Source organism: Oryzias latipes, chromosome 21 (assembly GCF_002234675.1).
Source record: "Oryzias latipes chromosome 21, ASM223467v1".
Lineage (NCBI taxonomy): Eukaryota > Metazoa > Chordata > Actinopteri > Beloniformes > Adrianichthyidae > Oryzias > Oryzias latipes.
In genome coordinates, this window is record NC_019879.2 from 1,420,443 (window position 1) to 1,440,680 (window position 20,238).

Here is a 20,238-nt window from a genome sequence, read left to right on the forward strand (position 1 = left end):
CAAATAAATCGATCTACAAAACAGGTTATGTGCCAGAGTATTTAGAAAAATGAAAAGCTAAGTATGATAATGGGGAGGCTCTACGTGGATCATTGCTGCTACAAAAATTAAAAGTGTAGGAAACTGATAAGAGGTTGGAGTCCCAGTCAATGATATTATTATCATTGACTCTAGGAAGATATAAGGATAAGAAAAAAAATCTTTCTTGGGTGCATGAAGAAAAGAATGAGAGCAAAATTAGAATCAACATAACCAGGATGGTATGCCTTTTAGGAAACATGAAACTGATTGACCCATCTTCAATGGAGGAATGCAGTTTCATTATAGTTCAAGTCCAGCAAAATCAAATACCAGAGCGAAGAAAGCAGGGAACTATTTCTTGGCTATTTATATTTGATGCATCTTACCGACAATACTTGGAAGCTCAGTTTGCATGTCCTTTTGGATAAATTTAGCTATTTCTGGCTGGATAGACAAAAGGTCACCAAATTCAGGCAAGTTAAAAAGAAATCTGGAGGAGAATGCTATTTCCTGAAGTTCTCCTTGTTCTGCATTTTTCATTCCAATGGCAAAAGGTAGAGCACCACCTTGTTTTAGATCAATTGCAGCACTAGAAACAGTGTCACTTGATTTGCCTCCAGTCAGTAGAAATAGAATTTGAGGCACTTTCTCCAAAAATCTACTTCCAGATGAGGTTTTCAAAAGATGTTCTTGAACAAACTTTAGAGCAGCTCCTGTATTTCGGAGTTTTCCTCCTTTATGTTGGAGACCTCTTATGGCATTTAGAACGGCCTTTTTGGAACTGTGATCATTCAGGTTGAAGTAAATTTTGGTTTTGTTGCTATACAGCGCAAGGGCTATTCGAACCTTATCTTCACCAACATCAAGGTCTTCTGCCATTCGTCTCACAAAATCTCGAAAAGCTGGAAATCCATTTCTGGATTCCCTTGAGCCATCAAGGAGAAACACTATGTCCCTCTTTTTGCTCTGTTTCTCAACTGGTTGATACAGGGACAAAAAGAATTGTTCACTTTCTATCTGTGACTTTTCAGAGTTTATAAGCTTTCAAAGCTCAGAAAGAAAGACTTTTAAAGCAGATTACCTTTAGTCATCTTAATAAATATTTTGATCCAAGGAGACTTAAGATAAGATAAATAACCAAATAATGGGTCAGAGTAAAAACATTTTGAAACAAGTGCTGAAAAATTTCTCAAATGCAAGAAATGTCAAAAACTTAAGAATTCCTATTTTATGAAGGGCCTTTGATTTTGGGGATAATGCTTTCATGGATGGTTCAAATGCGGTAACATTCAAAATATAAACAAATTAGTGTGATGAAAACAAAATTAAGACAAATTCAATCAAACTGTTAATGAGACTCTTACCTACGAAGTCAAAGATTCCCACTGAGGTGCTTTCCTCATCTCTCTGTATCTTTAGGGCATCAACTATTTTGGAATGAAGTGTAAGCAGTTTGGAGAATTCTGACACTTTGTGGGTAAAACCGGGTTTAAATGCAATCAGCTCCAACTCTGCAAGGTTGGCATCTCCCACTCCAACACCCACTGAAACAATTTCATGCTCTTTAAGAGAAGAGGCTGGTCCTCTCACATTGTCAGATGATGGTTTGCTGCTCAGAAGAATTAAGATCTGGGGCACTCCTTCCAATCTCCTACTTCCAGTGGAGGAAGTGAAGACTCTGTGCCTCACAAACTGGAGAGCTGCACCAATGTTGACACGCCTCCCACCTTTGTGCTTCATACCGTCAATGGCGTTTATGTAGTCACCCTTTGTTTTATGAGTGCTTAGGTAAAAGATGACCCTAGGGCCATCGGCAAACTGAACAACAGACACTCTGTCATGGTTTTCATCAACATAGAGGGTTTCCACTATGTTTTTGACAAAGTGTTTTATAGCTGAGAATCCATCTTTGGTATTATCAGAATCATCCAGTAAGAAAACAATATCTCTTTTTATGGCATCAGTTTGTGCTGAGACACAGACAAGGATCAGTTAGCTCAGAAATCACTTAGACTTGAGGATGTACCTAGTAAGAGTTTTAGACAGCAAAGTTAAAATGCTTTCTGAAGCATAACTTGTCTTACCTTGCTCAATGGCTTTATCCAGCTCCTTTTGTGGAAGGGCCACATAGTAGTTGATTTTATTTGGTATGTTGCTGAGTTCGCTGAATTCTTTCACAGTGAAGGCGAGTGAAGGATTTTGTGAAATAGTTTTTATTTGCTCTGGATCCGCATTTTTGACACCAACTCCAAATGGTACAACTCCCTCTTTCTTCAGATCACTTGCCGGTTGTTTAACGTTGTCAACAGATCTGTCAGCAGCCAAAACTATAAGAAACTGAGGGACATTCAGAGCAGACCGGCTGCCATTGGGCTCTGATAGGATTGTGTCCTTCATGAACTTTAAGGCCGACCCTGTGTTTAAACTACGTCCACCAGCCGGCGTCATCTCGTTGATGGCTCTCAATACCTCTTCTTTGGTTTTATAGGTGTTCAGGTAAAAATTTGGAGCTGGTCTTTCACTGTGTTGAACGACTGAAATCCGAACTTTGTCAATTCCAATGTCAAGAGGTTCAATCACGCTAATGATAAAGTCTCGAATGTAAGAAAAATCTGCTCGAACGCTGTCCGTCCCATCGATGAGGAATGCAACATCTCTTTCATCTCCCACAATGCCAGTTTCAGGAACCACAACATCTTGAAAAACAAAGAGAAAACATTAATTTTATTTAACTCAAATAATTGTGTCATTAAACTCAATATAGTCAAAACAGAAATGCACTGACCTTCTACAGTCCCAACAACTGATGTTAGCTGATCAATGATGGTGTCAGCCACTTCAGGTAGCTTTGAGAAGTCTTCACTGTGGTAAGCCAAGTCTGGAATAAATGCAACTCTTTGCCATGCGTCTGTATTTGCTTGTCCAGAAGTGACTGTAAAGGTCAATATTTTCTCCAGAGCCAATGTATCCCCTAAAGTGGACAGCTGATCTCCACCTGGGGCACCTGTGACAATCACCAACACTTGATGGGCTCCCTCACTTTTACGTGACCCTGTTGATGCCTGGAACATGTTTTCCAGAGCATATGTAACAGCAGCACCAACGTTCAAAACAGAGCCTCCAAGCAGCCTCATTTGAGAGATTTTATTCACAACTGCTTGTCTGTTCCGAAAGCTGTTCAAGTAAAACTCTATCCTAGGCTGTTCAGCAAACTGTAGGAGACCAATTTGGACTCGGTCAGGGCGTATTTCCAGCTGGTTGACAGTGTTGATCATGAAGTCCCTCACATACGGCAGGTTACCATCTCCCACATAGGACGAACCATCCACAAGGAAAACGATGTCTCGGACCACTTTCTTTGTCTGCACTGTGGTTATCTCCTCTGTTAAAGAAAAGCAAAACACTAAGTTATCATGCAGTCTCTCAAACATGTGGATGTCTTCATGGGAACACTTAGGCTTTAAAAGTAAAACCAAAGTCAATCTAATTTAGGTAATTAAGGTTTAAAAGTGCTTAGTACCGACAGCATGACTGTTGTCTGACTCTTTGTATCATCCTGGCTTCCTTTGTTTCTATCTCATACCATTTCTATTTTGAATAGAGTTTTAAGAAGCTAGTGGTGTGTAATGGCCTTTGTTATCTTGCCTTTGCTGGTACTTGTCTGTTCCTAATTACCCTAATTCCAACCTAGGTTTATAAATTCAAGGAAAAAAACATTTTAATTTCTTAAAGGATAATTCTTAACGACCTAGTATATTTTTCTTTTTTAACCCTTGTGTTATCCTAGGCACTTTGACATTTGGAGTTGGGTCATCTAGACCCACTAGACAGAGCTCTGAACCTTTTTTCTTCAATGATTTGTGATCTTCACTGGTGTCCATGGATTACATGAAATCTTTCCACCTTTATCCACCTTTGTCATGGTAGGGAGAACACGTCAATGGAAGGGGGGGGGGTCATCTAGGATAGCACAAGGGTTAAGTTCGTTGTTTGACTTAACTGTGTTATTGAGAAAATCATGTGAAATTTCCCTGATAGCATGTATTAGCTCCAAATTCACAAACTTAGAGTGGGTTCGGTGGAAGCATCGGGGTCACTGATGTTTGTCATTTTTGAGGAATTACTCTTTAGGATCAGGGACAAAACTTGTTAATTTAAGGATAGATTCATCAAAGCAGTTAAGACACTTCTACCTTGTCCTTCTGACAATCCATGTCGCAAACAGCAATTTAAAAATATGAGAAAAGGAATAATAGTTACTTTTCTTTTCCTATGTGATTTAAAAGATTACTAACCGTGTTCTGAAAATACTCATTTGGGAGCTAATGTAGTACCAGTAAAAATGCACCGAAAATAGTGTAAAATTAGTGCTAAATTACAAAGCTTTAAAGAATGATGAGTTTTTTAACTCAGTCAACTTGTGATCTCCTTCAAAGTACATTTCTTTTTATCAGCTTTTTTAAGTCATGCAACAACTTTATAAATGCAGTGAAACTAATTTGCACCTTTTTCTGTGGGTTCTTCTACCAAATTTTGTCCAGGAAATGTGGAAAGCGTATTAATTATTTGTTTAGAGTTTTTAAGCAGCAGCCGTATTTCCTTGTGCATAAATACAACTTCATCAGAAACTGCAATCTTTTGCAGCTCCCTTTCATCAGCACTTTTAAAGCCTACAGCCGTAGTCAGCACTCCCATGTCCTTTAGGTCCTTAACAGGTTTTTCCACACTGTCCGTGGATGCTTTACTGGTGAACAGCATCACAACCTGGGGCACCCTCTGCAGTATACGACTGCCCTTATCGGGGTCCAGCATATTCTCACGCACAAAGTCCAGAGCTTTTCCAATATTGATGGTAGGTTCTGAACTTGGCTTGATAGTTGACAGAGCAGAAATTAAAGAGTCCTTGGTTGCATAGGTGTTGAGGTCCATCAGCAGCGCTGGGTTAGAGTTGAACCTGGCAATGCCAACTTGGACAGTATCTGGCCCAATTGGTATTGCGGTGATAAACTGCCTGATGAACGATCTCACGCCATTGATGAATCCTGGACCCATGGTAGTGTCAATCAGGAAAATGATGTCTTGGTTTGGAACACTGTTTGCTAAAAAAGTAAACAAAGTTAAAAATAGGTGATTATAGGTGATAATATATGTATAAAGGTCACAAGTAGATATTTTGTTATTGTATGTTCTGTTATGCTAATGCTTATGTTAGCATTATTAGCGTTGACATTTGCACAAAGACCTAAACACAAGTGGACCTATACTCCAGAATATGGAGAGCTGAGCTTCTAATGAAGAGTCTATTACATACATACTTAACCTTCCTACATCTCATCATATATATATATATATAATATGTCGGAATAATCTTTTATGTGCACACATTAAAAATCTGTATTTAATTGTTATTTCTGTTCCTCCAAACCAATTTCTGGAAAAAAAGGAGCTTAGTAGTTTAAGTTAAAAGGTTTGAATTTTTCCAGGTTCTCAAAATCAAAGCCAGCATAGTATAGCAAAATAATGTCAATTTTCTGCTTTATTGTTTAACAAAATCATCTGCCAAGGTTCCACAAAGTATTTTTTGTCAGAGATGCAGAAGAAAATTGTAAACAAGTCTTTGAAATAATGTATAAACAGTTTTGTCATTTTAGATTATTTATATTTTCAGCATTACAGCATAATCTATGAGGTTTATGAGGCTGTCGTTCATTGGCTTTTGTGCCCTGTCTGAATTGGTTTATCTCAGCTAATAAAAAAGAGAAACCCTGCTAATCTGGAAATTGCTCTGAAGTAAGTAGTGTCAAGAAACCGGTAATTTAGCATTGACCAACCTTTAGAGTTTACCTAATGGCCTTTGAGATTTCATTTTAAATCAGAGGCGTGCTACATGTACACCTTCTATATTTTTTTACAGCCACCTTAACCCCACCCCCCAACACATAGAGGTGTTACATACCTGCAGTTAACCCATTCTGATAAATAGCGGTGCGCTGGAACATGCCCGTCATCATAGGACTGAGTGCAACGCTCATATCTGCAACTGTTTCGAAATCTGGGGCTGTCAGGACCAAACTTTTGTCTGTAGCCACCTCTTGCAGATCTGGGATGGCAGGGTCACCAATTGCCAGTCCATATGTGATTATATTGGCCCTCTTAAGGGCCAGATTGCCAACATGAGTGTCGTCATTGGAAGGGCCAGCACTGACAACCACCAATAACTGGGGCACATCCTCCTCTGCCCTGCCTCCAGCAGCTTCAATAAAGAGGTTCTCTGCCACTACCTTCAATGCAGCCCCAAGATTTGATTCAGGCCCACCCTTGTAGGTCAGGCCATTTACAGCTTTCTGGAGCGAGGATTTGCTCTCATAGCTATTCAGATATCCATGTACCTCTGGGTTACTGTGGTACAGTACCAGACCCACCCTAACAGCGTTTTTGCCCACATCTAGGGGCTCAATGATTCTTAAAACCAAATCACGCACATAGGGAAAGTTTCCTGCCCCAACGTTCTTTGATCCATCAATTAAGATTACAAGGTCAACGAGGTCTTGTGCTTTAAGAGAGGAAAATTAAACAGAATAGAAACATTTAAAGCATAAATGTAGAGAAATAAGAACTTGAAGGCACATTAAGTACTTTAAACATAAGTATATGACAAAATATTACACAACACATCATACTGCATGTAGGCTGAACAAAGGAGGTGACCATCCAAATCAATGAAATGTACAAACTTTTTGTGTCTTAGTTGGAGTTCATCAAATTAACTCAAATGTTCCAAAAAGAACGCACTTGCAGAGTTTATTTGAGAACTTGTAATACAGAATGTGAAAACTTGTGCATCAAAAATCTGCATCTGTGTGTAAAAATCTTCTGCTGTGAACTGACAAATTTCCATTTGCATGTGTTTATTTAGAGTTACAACTTCAAATCTGTGATTACAACTGCTCAAATGTGCTTCTGCGTGTGCTCGAATCTGCTGGCGCAAATCACAAGAGCGCTACAACTGCGCTCTGAATTCTGACACATTCCTTGCGAGAAATTTGTGTCAAAAGTGATCTGTGTCCGATAATGGAACAAGGGGGGGGGGGAGGGTTAGAGGAGGCGGAGTCAACCAATCAGAATGCAGGACTTAGAGGACTTGGTAAAGTTAGAAATCCATCTGATTTATAATAAAGATGCTCAATAGCCCTGGCCCTATTGTCCTGCTACAACAAAGAGGATTTTCCTGTTGGCAGCCGCCTAGCTGCATGTCTTCATTTAAAGCACGAAGAGATCATTTCTCATTAAAATGCAGGAAAAAAACGGTAATTTTTCTTTAGAAATGCATTTGTAGTTCACTCTCCGTGTTAATACAAAATGATTGAGATTCTCTGTCACATTTTAACGATTATCGGAAGAGTTATTGAAGCAGGAAGTCTGAATCTGTGAACATCTTTCTAACTTTACCAAGTACTCTAAGTCCTGCACTCTGATTGGTTGACTCCGCCTCCTCTAACCCTCCCTCCCCCCCTTGTTCCATTATCGGACACAGATCACTTTTGACACAAATTTCTCGCAAGGAATGTGTCAGAATTCAGAGCGCAGTTGTAGCGCTCTTGTGATTTGCGCCAGCAGATTGGAGCACACGCAGAGGCACATTTGAGCAGTTGTAATCACAGATTTGAAGTTGTAACTCTAAATGAACACATGCAATTGGAAATTTGTCAGTTCACAGCAGAAGATTTTTACACACAGATGCAGATTTTTGATGCACAAATTTTCACATTCTGTATTACAAGTTCTCAAATCAAATCTACAAGTGCGTTCTTTTTGGAGCATTTTTACCTTCATACAATGTTAATATAGCAGTCAAAAATAGTTGCCATACTTTTCTTTGCTCCTGTAAGGTTTGTTCCTGATTGGCTCATAAAGTGGGGGTGTGACATGAAACTATCCAATCATTGTGTCAGATCACATTTCCAGGAAGAGTGGAGTAAATTTGGTGGATTGTTACCAAAATGGGCATTACTGAGATTTGATCCTAAGAAAAGTGTTGTGTTGATGTTCAATAAAGTTCATAGTATCTGTATTGTTAACTGACTTCTTAGGTTTCTGAGAAGTTCTATTATTTCTTCTGTCTTTGTCAGAGTCGTCGTCTTCTCTGAGAAAGTCGGGGACATCCATTGAAACATGTGAGGTATGTGAAAAAACCGTGTCTGATAATAGAAGAACCTAAGAAGTCTGTTGTGTTAATAGTCGTATATAAATGAGGCAACAGAGTTAAAGAGTGATTATGTCAATTTATGGGTTTTTTATTCTCCCCATATTGTTGCTTATTTAAAAAAATGTAAATAAATAACAAGATAGTTTTGTGAGGCAATCCCACTTGAAAGCCAATCCCAAATTGTTTTTTGCCTATTCGACAGCTTGACGGTCTGTGCTCATCATCATGTGCTCAAATGATCAGTAATAATTTAGACCTCAGACGTAGTTTGTGTTGGTCAGTGGTGTATGTAAATTTGTGGATCCAAACAAACAGAAACATGATGGGATCCATCAGATGTGTGTTTGTTTTTTTTACTATGTGAGCTCCATTTGAGTTCAACCATCCCATGCAGACTCTTGTTACAGATCCCAGGTAAAAGTAAGCAGTCATGAGCCTGTAGAGTGTCCTGGCAACCTGAGTCATCACTAAACCTAAAACACACTAAAAACAAGTATGCATGAAATGTAAATGTATTCTCTGTCAAACAGTGTTTCATAATAAATCTGTATTTAATCCACATTTCCCTTCTTAAGGTCTGACAGGACTCTGTGCAGGCTCATTTCTGCTATAAATACAGAGTTTAGTTAAAATTGAACAAAGACAGACACATGAACAAACATATAAGCAGTGTGGCATGGTTAGATTTTGTTAAAAGATCCTTAACCTGTTCTCAAGCACGGCTCATCTCTGGTACGGAAGTTTTTTCTCAAATGTGTCTTTATTTGAATTTTTCTGGTTTTATTTCACTGACCAGAAAATCTGCCTGCTGTATTTAGGAAGGAAGTTGTTGCAGTCAGCCAACAGTTTCCTCTAATAATTACTTAATTTTTACAGCAACTCAGAAACAATGCATCCAAACAAATATCACAGATGTCGAAGCGCAGATGTCGTTTACATTTTTATTACATCGCATCTGGACTTGGTTTTTAAAGTTAGAAGATGTTTCACCTCTTATCCAAAAGGCTTTGTCAATTCTGAATTAGCTGGTAAAAGAGCTGGTAAGTATGTGCTCATGGGGGAGGAGTCAGACCTGAAACTAGATTCTATTGTCAACCTAGCCGACATGGTTTTGGGTCGTTAGGTGTCCTTTGTCCTCAGCTGGGGGTTGGGGAGCCAGTGACTCCCTGCCTAAACTGGTCATCTCTTTCTGCTGTTAAGGACCCAGGTGGAACTGGTTCGGTTTGTTTGGGTTTCAGAACACTGCCGTAGATGGATGGAAGAATGAACCATAGACCACCATTCTTATTCAGAGAAGGTTTATCCTTCTTGACAAAGATGGCTTCTTTCCCTCCTCGCTCAAACCATCCTTCCTGGCTAGAATTCCCAAAACCATTTAGTCTATGTAAACAATAGAATCCAGTTTCAGGTCTGACTCCTCCCCCACGAACGAATATATACCAGCTCTTTTACCAGTTAATTCAGAATTGACAAAGCCTCTTGGATAAGAGGTGAAACGTCATGTAACTTTAAAAATTAAGTCCAGATGACATCCCCTAAACCTACTACTATGATAGAATCAACCTGGATGAATGAGAGTCTTCATAGACTTTTTTATCACATGCAATTAAAAAGCATTAATTATTGATTAAGGCTGGTAAGACAAACAAGTGATTTTAATCCGTGCAGTGGGAAGGTGGTTTATTTTTGTCAGTTTGTTCAGGATCATATGTGCCACAGTTTCTTTTTGCATGTGTGCACATTAGTATTAGTCGTGACACTGGAAAAGTGTTTTATCTGTCCCTCCTTCAGTCAACAGGGCCTCATTTTCCCTGCTAGAATCCCCCAACCAGCTCACTGCGCCACCAAGACCTGCCACTAAATCTTGTACAATATTCAGCACAATTTCCTGAGGTTGGCTAGCATTTTTTCAAAACTAATCATCTTAAATTCCAAGTGCTAATATCTCCACGGCTGTCATCCGCAGAACATCAGGGGGAACAAGCCCCATCTGTTAGCACCACCAGCACCTGGGCCCCTCCATCACCAACATGACTGCCTGAAACAGCAGTCAAATGTACAGTCAGAGATTCCAGACCCAGGCCAGTCCATGCCCTGGCATGGTTTGACATGGCCTTGATGTCCACCAGGGCCTCCTGTTTTGCCGTAGGGCTCTGTCTCAGCCCTACTACTGTACGGCACTAGGGCACACTTAAATTTCTCTCCGCCAACCTGGGGGAGTAATTTGATCAAACTGAACCGAAGGGTCTAACGTGCTCAAAGCTCTGCTCTCTAAAAAGTACACATCAGATGCCAACCCTAGTGGACTATATTTTTTGAAGGACAAAAGTGGGGCCAACCCTGGTCCTCAAGAGCCACAACCCTCAGTTTTCCAACTGTCTCTGGACTCTCTGGTGCTAACGAGCAACAAATGTGACGAGTTTTTAGAATATGTCTGTAAAGGTCAGAAGTAGATCATTTGCTAGTGTATGTTCTGTTATGCTAATGCTTATGCTAACGTTTTGGTGTTAACATGGGCACGAAGACCTAAACACAAGTGGACCTCAACCCCAGAATATGAAGAGCTGAGCCTCTAATGAGAGTCTAAAACACACTTATTAAACTTTTTACATCTCTTTATTTATAGGTACAATTAAAAACAAAAAAAAGGCTGAAAATGAAATAGCTTTTGGTATTCTAATATGTTGGAGTTATTTTTTATTTGTGCATGTTTGAAAGCAAAATCAGTATTTACTTGTCATTTCTGTTCCTCCAAACCAATTTCTGGAAAATAAGGAGCTTTGAATTTTATTTATTCATTTTATTTGAAATGGTTTATTTCAAGCTATCAAAGCAAAAATAATGCACAAAACAATACAATCATCAGTTATACATTCGTACAATGACGTATCAAATGTAGGATAATTAGACATTACATCAAAGATTGCTTGAAAGGGAGTGGAAGGAAGAGAATTTATATAATCCCACCCCCTATTATACTGTACCCTTTTGTATTACATGATTTATCATTATCCAGTTCATAACCTTTTATCGGATACCTTTGTATTACCAACATAGTTTCAGGTCTTTAAGAGTCTACTCCACTATCCTAACTTTTTTGATAACAGGTTTACATGTCTGCAAGAGAAAAAAGTTGTTGCTATATTATAAATAAAAATAGTTTAACTTACCACCTTGAGCATTCACTTTAGGAAAGAGTCCCCCAAATAGAACCCCCAGGAGGGCACAGAAAGGCATCAGCCGAAACCTCCTCATCTTGAAAAGGGAGTAGATGGCACCTACGAAGCAAAACCCATCAAGTTTATGTCACATTTCTGCACAAGCCCCACAGAGGTACATTTCTTTAAAACCACCATCAAATGTTAAGCTTTTTGTATCTGCCTGAATCTCCCTGGATCCTGACGACCCCAGTCTCTTCTCTGATGCAGATGACAAAATAATTACTTTATGTTAAAATATCTCGATTTATTATTAATACTCGCATGTTAATGAATGACAATCTCTGTGTCCTTCAGTCGATTTGCCCCGCCTCCCTCCTGGAAATGCTGACTGGATTTGAATTATGCTACACTTTTCACATGGTGGATGAAAACAAAAATGCAATCCCATCTATGCATTTTCACTATAATGATGTCACAGAATAAGCGGGGCTGAAGAATAACATGAAAAAGCATTTTGGAGGATTAATTTTTAATTTTTTTTGAGTCATTAGATGCAGTTACACTGTGAAAATGAAAAAGCATTTCTGTTAAACCATTTTAATTAAATAATTCTAATTGAATTTTTCTAAACATTTACTAGAGAACTTTTTGAAAATGAACTGTCTACACCATTTTAATTAAGTGACAGTATGAGAGTGTTGAAGAAGAAGAAAAAGAAAAGGCGGTTTGGCGGATTGCTTTTTCTTTTTAATTTTGAGTCAACAAATGCAGCTTCATTTTGGAAATGAAAAAGCATTTCTGGTATTGATTTTTTTTTTTAATAATGCTACAGAAATGCTTCCATAGAAACATTAGGTAAAGCCTTTACAACCTTTTAAATGAGTTAACAGTAAAAAAAAAAAAAGGTCTCTTTTGCCCTCAGGTGACACAGAAAAGCTCTGCAGCTAAAAATGTTTAAGTTTTTAATTAAAGCTGATTTAAAGCCAAGTAAAGCCTCTATCTAATTGTAAAATCCATTTCTGCGTTTCATATGGTGCTTCAAAGGTCTAGGCGACTGAAAAAAGGCATGAACAGTGACCTCTGGTGGACAGTGAGCAGACAGCACCGAAAAGGCCTTTTCCTCTGGCATGTTCATGGGCTTCTCCTCAAATTTGTTTTCCGGGTGTTTATTTACGTCAAGTTCATTTTTGCTGTCCTTCTGAAGACAGCTGCAGCTGCATCATGTCAAACTAAACAACCAAGCAGTATTTATTTAACCATTCAGCGGTACGTTTCACAATAATCTCTTTTTATGACTGTCTGATTTAAACTAAGTCCAACGGATGCTTGAACCATGCAGCTTCTGTACAAGCAGTACATCCGTGAACTCTGGCATCTTCACCTAAAAAGATGCTGGCACAGGGCTGGTTTACCATCTCTGCTGGGGGATTAGGTGCACCCTTTGCTACGCAGCAGCTACATTGGGGAGTAAAATAATGCAGGGGTCTGCAAACCTCAACGCTTAAAGACCCATTCAGGTTGATTTCTCACAAACCACAAGTCAGCAGGAGCCACAGTCTTTACCCTTTACAAAAGTAAGACATGGATTTGTATTTGGTATTGTTCTTAGTATGATATATATTAATGTAAACTACTTTTTTGGATAATTAAGACAAAGAGAAAGTAGCTTTTTTCCTAAATTATGAAATAGTTTGTAACTTTTGACAGAGGTTCATGTGACTTCCTGTGTATCAAAGGACAATCTGAATGCAGCAAATGTAGTAGCATAGAGTACTGTCAACAGTTATTAATGACCGTCTGTGATGCATCTGAGCCAGAAATAGGTACATTTAAAAAAGGAAAATTAAATCAGAGCTAATGAAGTGACCCATACAATATTTTTTAAGCATACGGCACTCTTAAAACCCCTCAATTTGTTCAAAAATAGAGAATCTGCCTTCCAGTGCCCCTCCATCCCGGTCATGCTTACTGACCTCCAATTGATTTTCTGTGGAATATGGCGCTCTAAAATCCGTCAAAATGTTTTTGTTTGAAGGTGTGCATGTGAGCGTGCATGGATGTGTGATTGTGGTCCTGCAACAGACTGGCGACCTGTCCAGGATGCCCCCTGCCTTTGCCCACAAATGGATAGGCTCCAGCAGCCCCAGAAAGGGACAAAACGGTTAAGAAGATGAATGAATGAATAGTTTGACTTGTGATTTGTAAACTACTGTCCTTCAAATGTTGATGTATGAGTTGAATAAAGCATATACATTTACTTTTTAAAATAATGATTAAAAAAAACAAAATTTTTTTCTCCGCTGAGGCAATCAGTGGTTGCCTCGGCCGGTTGGCCTCCTCGGTCCCGTCAAGGCCTGACCAGAGCTCCTCTAGGGCCGGCGTCTGGGGGTGGGGGCCTGGGCTTGCTCTGGGGGGGGGGCGACGCTTTCTGGCTCCTCTCTCTCTGTGTGGGGTGGTTGGTGCCGGGCCTGGGGTGTCGGCGCCTCCGGGGGTGGGGCCTCTGGGCTGGGTGGCCCTGGCCCCTTTGCTGGGGGGGGGGGCTGGGGGACAGCTGTTTGACCACCTGGGGACAGTCTACCAGCTGTCCCCAACTTACCCCCTTCCTCATATAACCTCATATTAGGGTGAGGGGGTGGGGGGTCTAGCCTGCGATGCGCCTTGGGGGGGGGGCTACTTGGCAGTGGCCCCCCTCCTATGGTTGCCGTATGGAGTGGGCCCCCCCTCTTTCGGTTTTATTTGCACCTTAGACATGTAGGGTCCTTGGTAGGGGGGGTGCTTGGACATCACTGCAAGCAAGCAGCAGATGTCCTCCTAGCACCCTACCCGCCAATTTTAACCGCACCTTAGACATTTAGGGCCCCTTGGTGTGGAGGGTGAGGGGACATCACTGTGAGTAATCAGGAGATGTCCCCTTAGTGCCCTACCCGCCAATTTTAACTGCACCCCCCTTAGTACATACACCCCTCCCCCCCTCAATATATACATCCCAACATAAACACACACACATGCACACACACACCCTCTCAAACACACATACACGCACACACATTTTGCAAGGAAGGTGGGACCGGGGTCCATCTGTCCCCTACCCCTTCCCTGGTGGGGGGTGCGGGCCTCTTGGCGATGGCGGCCGTGTCCCTTGGGTGCCGGCTCCCTGGGCCCGGCGGTGCTCTCTCCGCACGGTGGGGGGGTTCATATTACACCTGAGCCGGGGGTGTTCGTGTCCCTGGGGGGTGGGTCCTGGTCCTTGCCCCTGAGCGCTGGGCCCCGCCAAACTTCCAACATGGCCGAGCCTGGTCGGGCCATATTTATAACACCCCTTGTGGGCCACCCTTTTTTCCCCGGGGTTCCCCCCTCCTGGGCGGGGGCGGCGGGCCCCTGCCTTGCTCCTCCCTGGACCAACCGTGGGCCGGGTGGGTGGCTGCCTGGAGTGCGGAGCGGGTCTCCCTTGGGGGGTCCTGGCTCGTACCTGGGGTTGGGGCGGGGGGATGCCCGGAACTCCTGGGTGGTGGTGGGGTGCTCGTCTGGGGCTGTGGGCGTCCTTCTCCGATGGGGCCCTGCGTTGGGCTCTTCCGGCGCGGCGGGGGCGCTGCTTTCCTGGCTGGGCTGGGGCGGCGCTCTCTTTCCCTCCGCGCCTCCCTGCTCTCTGGCTCTGGGGGCCTCGCGGCGGTCCTGCTGGCCCTGGCCTGGGTGGCGGTCTTGGTCGCCCGGGGGGCGGTTGTTCCCTGCCTGTTCCCGTGTGGTGTTGGGGGGATTCCGGCTGCCGCTGCTGCTGCGGCGGGGGTCTGGGTGTGGGGGTGGCTGGGCGCTCCTCCTCCTTCTTTTCACATTCCACCATCCATTTTAGAAGAACATAAACACTCACTTGAGCACAGGTGTTAGCTCACCTTTGCACTAATAGTTTGCATGATTTAATGAATGAAAGATTTCACACTAGTTGGTTTAAAGTCATAGGTATGCGTTCGTGAACACTATCTGTTTTGTGTACATGTTGACATGTGAACATTTTTTGCAGCTAGCAGGTGTGTTGATAACATTTGAGTGTGTGTGAACAGGCCCCGCCCTTTTTGTACTACATTTGAACTGTACCGTAATGATAAACAACCAGTAAACCTGTCTGCTCTATGCTGCTTCATGGTCTTACCCCCCCCCTCTCACTTGCGCCGCAAACCAGCACGAGCTAAACCGGCTCCCCAAAGATTTTCAATCATGGTTGAAATGAATAAAGTTTGGCCTCAATTACAAAAGGGGTTTGTTCAATCATACCTTTGGTTTGTCTGAAGATTAATAACCCCTCTTGTTAAAGTAAAATATGTCCAACACAAGAGGCCCTCAGCTCTCATCTGCCTGCCTAGCTGTTGGACAGGACAAGTTAAAAAAAAAAAAAAAAAAAATTTTCTGGTGATTTTTTTTTCTGAGCTAAGCCAAACTAAAGCCAGGCCAGACGGATGTTAGTGCAGGAAGGCTGCCACTACTTTTCTGCTACAAAACCAAACTCTTTCATAAATAATGAGCTATACAAGAGTGTCTAAACACATAACAGCGCTGCATGCACGGCGATCTATTTGTCCCACATTATTTATCCACTTGTGTCTGATTGAGGCCAGATGTTGCAAAGAACAGTCATCACACTGAGTGTCTTCCAAGTCTATGCACAAACACAGCAGACCAACGAAGGGAACCCTGCAAATGCACTTGTCAGATTTTACAACCAAAACGTTGGCAACCAGCCATGAAAAGCTCTTTTAACAAAAGTGTTGACCCTTTCGGTCCTGCCTCTCCGTCTCTGTCCTGCAGTTTCATGAGCTGGAACTCATTAACCAATTCAGAAAGGACCCAATCAAGTGAGGGACATCAGATGAGCTCTCACTGTTCAGTGTAGTCTACAGCAGAGTTTCCTCTGCCTGTGGAAAAACATGCTGTCATCACCTCTGGGAAAAGCTAGAGGGCTTCTGTTCTAAGGAGACATGAATGCGTCATCTCCTGTATCACAAACACATCTGCACAGCTGCATAATTCCCGAAATGATTCGAGGGTCAAGGAATTCATGCAGTCTATTTACGGAGGGATTCGTTCTGCATCTAAAACATCCACCATAGATCTGCGTCCAAATATCCCACTATACCCCACTGTCATGCTAACGTCAACAAATCTGCATTTACAGCTGTATCTGTGAGTGTCTGCGGTGAAAAGAACCAGCAGAAAAGAACCGCATGAACTCGTGAACATCACTCGTGTGCTGTCAAACGCTAAAGGAATGTGGTGAAATCTTGCTACCATAGAGCAGCAAATCAATGCATACAACCAACCGTATCCTGTAAAGATGTTGGATTTGCAAACTAAAGTCAGCATGCATGAGTTTGAGCAAGAGCGCTGCACACTGCCTCCACACACAAAAGGATCACTCCGGTTGAAAAAGCAACATGACTTATGTGCCACAGATGAAGGGAGGATCAATGATGGGGTAAAAACAGGGAGGCAGATCCCCCCCACCCCTACCCCACACACACAGCTGGTGTGTGTTAGTCTGTCTGATACCTTGCAGATGTGTGTTCAGCCATCTTTGCTGATCTAAACCTTCTTCAAACTATTAATATAATACTTGTGACGTCTTAAAAGCCAGTTAAACTCTTCAGCCGGATTGTCTTTTTTTTTGTCTTTTCTTGGTCTAAACCAGGAGTCAGCAACGTTTATGACATGGAGTGCCGGTTGGAAATGTTCTCAGAAACAACTATAATGCGAAATTTATTACAAAAAATATTTTCCATATATCTGACATTTTATTTATTTCACAGACAGCCGGTCCAATAAGTTTTTCTAAACATATTCTGGCATCAACTCAAAAAAGTGCTTTCATTAAAATATTGCATGAAGAAAATAGGTCAAAATAGGATTGTAACTATGTTTAAAACCAAAAGTACTGCATTTGTGGTAAGTCATACCTACAGCAATAGGATTGGATACGTCAGAACAAAATACAATCAAAAGTTCTAAGAACTTCACAACCATCAACATGACTATAAATAAGCGTATTCTTTTGGCTTATCCATCTTTTGTTACATTATGAGACAGGAACTGACTGACGTTATGTATTTTTCATCAACCCCGGTAAACAGAGTGGCGATCAGCTACAGTATTCATTAAAAAACTTTTTCACAAATTAAAAAAAAAGTTCAAATCCAAAAGATTCCAACAGACTGCAGACCGCTGTCTGTGCCCCGCATTTCCCCAGGAGTCGACGCCCGGTCTAAACCATCAAAAGAACTGGCACAAAGATGAATTCTTCACGTTTGTAGAGATTTTTGAGACCTCAAAAGTTGGAAAATTGCAGTTTTAGGATGATCTTCCAGGCCTTATGAGGAAATCCTGAAACACATCGATGCTGATCTGAGTTTGAAGGACCTTGTGTAGTTTCCAGTCTAGTGGGAGGCAGCATGATTGTCATGGTGAAGATTGACAACATACCAAACCTGCATGAAATAAACCGTATGAAAACACACTTGTCGCACAAAGACGATGGAATTGATAGACTTGTAACGAGTACTTTTTGTACTCAAGAACAGTTTTACCCAAAGAGAAGCACGGTGAGAAAATACACAATGTTTCTTCCACCCACTTCTTTTACAGCTCATTGGTTGTTTTATTTTGTCCATCTATAACCTCCATAACATCTATGATCAACCTTTGTTTGATTTTCATTTTGTGTTTGAAAAAATAAACAAATTGTGACAAATTGTTAAACATTTTCCATACAATAGACAGTTTGTCAAAAATCGCCTTTATATCTGAATCTGGACAATCTGGACAGGAAGTTGGAAGATTTATGATTGACACCTGACCAAACCAAACCCCTGCAGGACAAAACTCAAACATCTCCTCAGTTCAGCAGCAGCTGGTAGTTCTGGTGCCTCTGTGAGGAAATGGTTTCCGCGCTCCACTGCTTACAGGAAGGGTGTGGTATTTGCCCTCTGCTACATCGGAAACATCTGCCCGCTCATCATCTAAGCACTCTTATCTGAAAACTCCTTGTTTCTATCCAAAGGACACTGGACACACTGACACGGGTCCCAACATATACAACGATGAGCAGGCTTGAGACAGAGAAGCTATTCTGTGACTGAAAGTGCAACCAAAGTCAGATCCAGCTGAGCAGAAGTTCAATGTTAATTTCCAGAAAGCAGCACACCTCTACGCTGACACCAAACACTGCAGATGTCCCTTCCTCCTGCGGCTTTCGTCTTGCTCTTAAAGTGCAGCTAAAGTACCGGTTTCAGTTTTATTGCTAAACACATGATTCCTGACATTTGGGGGGTATAAGCCAAAAACCGTGCACTAAGTTGTAATTATCACAGACATCAAGGGTTCTCACACTGTGACTTCAAAGTATGCTGTGGTCAGTGCACTGAATTCAGAGCAGAGGTCAAAACCAGGTCAGAACTCAGGTTAGGAGATGTTGCAAGCAGACAAACTTACCTTCAGAAGAAATGGCTAAGCTCCACTATTTCTGAAGAATGAAGGTTTTTAGTGATAAAAAAAAAAGCTTTCAGTCATTCTTCACTGGTTAAATCCAATCTCTAGCTCTTCCTGCACCTCCCTCAGGAAGGTGGAGGATCAAAGCAGTGATGAGGACTTGGATGAGAAGTGAGAGGTTCTGTGAGAAGAAAAAGTCAAGAGTTTGAGACCGACACCTCCTCTCTGTCTTACACCAGAGGAGCTGTGGTGCTCAGCTCCTGACTGGGACAGGACAAACTTCCAAAACGTTGGAGCTTTTCCACCTCCTCCCACTTCAGCAGTAAAAAGAGGAGGGAGAGCAGCAGTGGGGGAGTGGAGGGAAGGGGGGCGGCCAAATGAAATCCAGACACATGGCCCTGTTTGGGCTGGATGTTCATAGTGGAGAGGATGAAGTCACAAATCTGCAGCAGTCTTTTTTTTTCCAGAGTTTTTGCCATGTCTGTTGTGGACCCCGTTTTCTTTTTACATTGCCAAAGCTTGGATTTAAGCATTTTGAAATGCTGTGCTTTCAGCAAGCCTTAAAATGCTTTAGAAATGCTGAATGTACTGTTACAGTCACACATGGATGAGAATGTATAAACATGGCATGTACCTATGAAATAATGGAAGTTCATTGTCGAGAACATTTTAAGCGTGAGCGAGCAAGACAGGAACCAAACCCATGATCAAAGGTTGACTGCTCTACCGCTGTACCACAGCCCCCCTGGCCCTGTTTTAGTAAGACTAGAACCCAAAAGACAGCCGGCGATAAAACCTATTAGCTCAGGATGCACCCACTCACTGGCCACTTTATTAAACACACCTGTCCAACTGTTTGTTAACGCACATTTCTAATCTGCCAATCACACGGCAGCAACTTAATGCATTTATGCAAGTGGACTTGGTCCAGGTGATCAAACTGAGCATCGGAATGAGGAAGAAAAGGGATTGAAGTGACTCTGAACGTAGCATGGTTGTTGTTACCAGACGGGCTGGTCTAAGGATTTCAGAAACTGTTGATCTACTAGGGATTACAGAAAATGGTGTAAAAAGTAGAAAATATTTAGTGAGCAGCAGTTCCTTTGGACGGAAATGTCTTGTTGATGCCAGAGGTCAGAGGAGAACAGTCAGACTGGTTCCAGCTGATAGAAAGACAACAGGAACTCAAAGAACCACTGGTTCCAACAGGTCTGCAGAAGAGCATCTCTGAAAGAACAACACGTCCAACCTGGAGGCAGATGGACTACAGCAGCAGAAGACCACACCGGGTACCACTGCTGTCAGCTAAGAACAGGAACCTGAGGCTACAATTCACACAGACTGCCCTGAGAACCTTGGCCTGTCGGTGTTGTTCAACTA

General features: G+C 41.8%; 1 protein-coding gene across 1 annotated transcript; it reads right to left on the minus strand.

Annotated features, from left to right (window-relative positions):
* Nucleotides 1–1,311: 1,311 nt before the first annotated feature.
* On the minus strand, nucleotides 1,312–19,141 carry LOC105356733 (collagen alpha-3(VI) chain-like). Its single transcript, XM_023950879.1, has 6 exons — nucleotides 18,862–19,141; nucleotides 11,398–11,505; nucleotides 4,527–5,120; nucleotides 2,807–3,403; nucleotides 2,106–2,717; nucleotides 1,312–1,991 (listed from the first exon to the last, which is right to left on the minus strand). The coding sequence occupies exons 2-6, from the start codon at nucleotides 11,480–11,482 to the stop codon at nucleotides 1,327–1,329; spliced, it is 2,553 nt and encodes an 850-aa protein (XP_023806647.1). The 5' UTR covers nucleotides 11,483–11,505; nucleotides 18,862–19,141; the 3' UTR covers nucleotides 1,312–1,326.
* Between the last annotated feature and the right edge of the window lie 1,097 nt (nucleotides 19,142–20,238).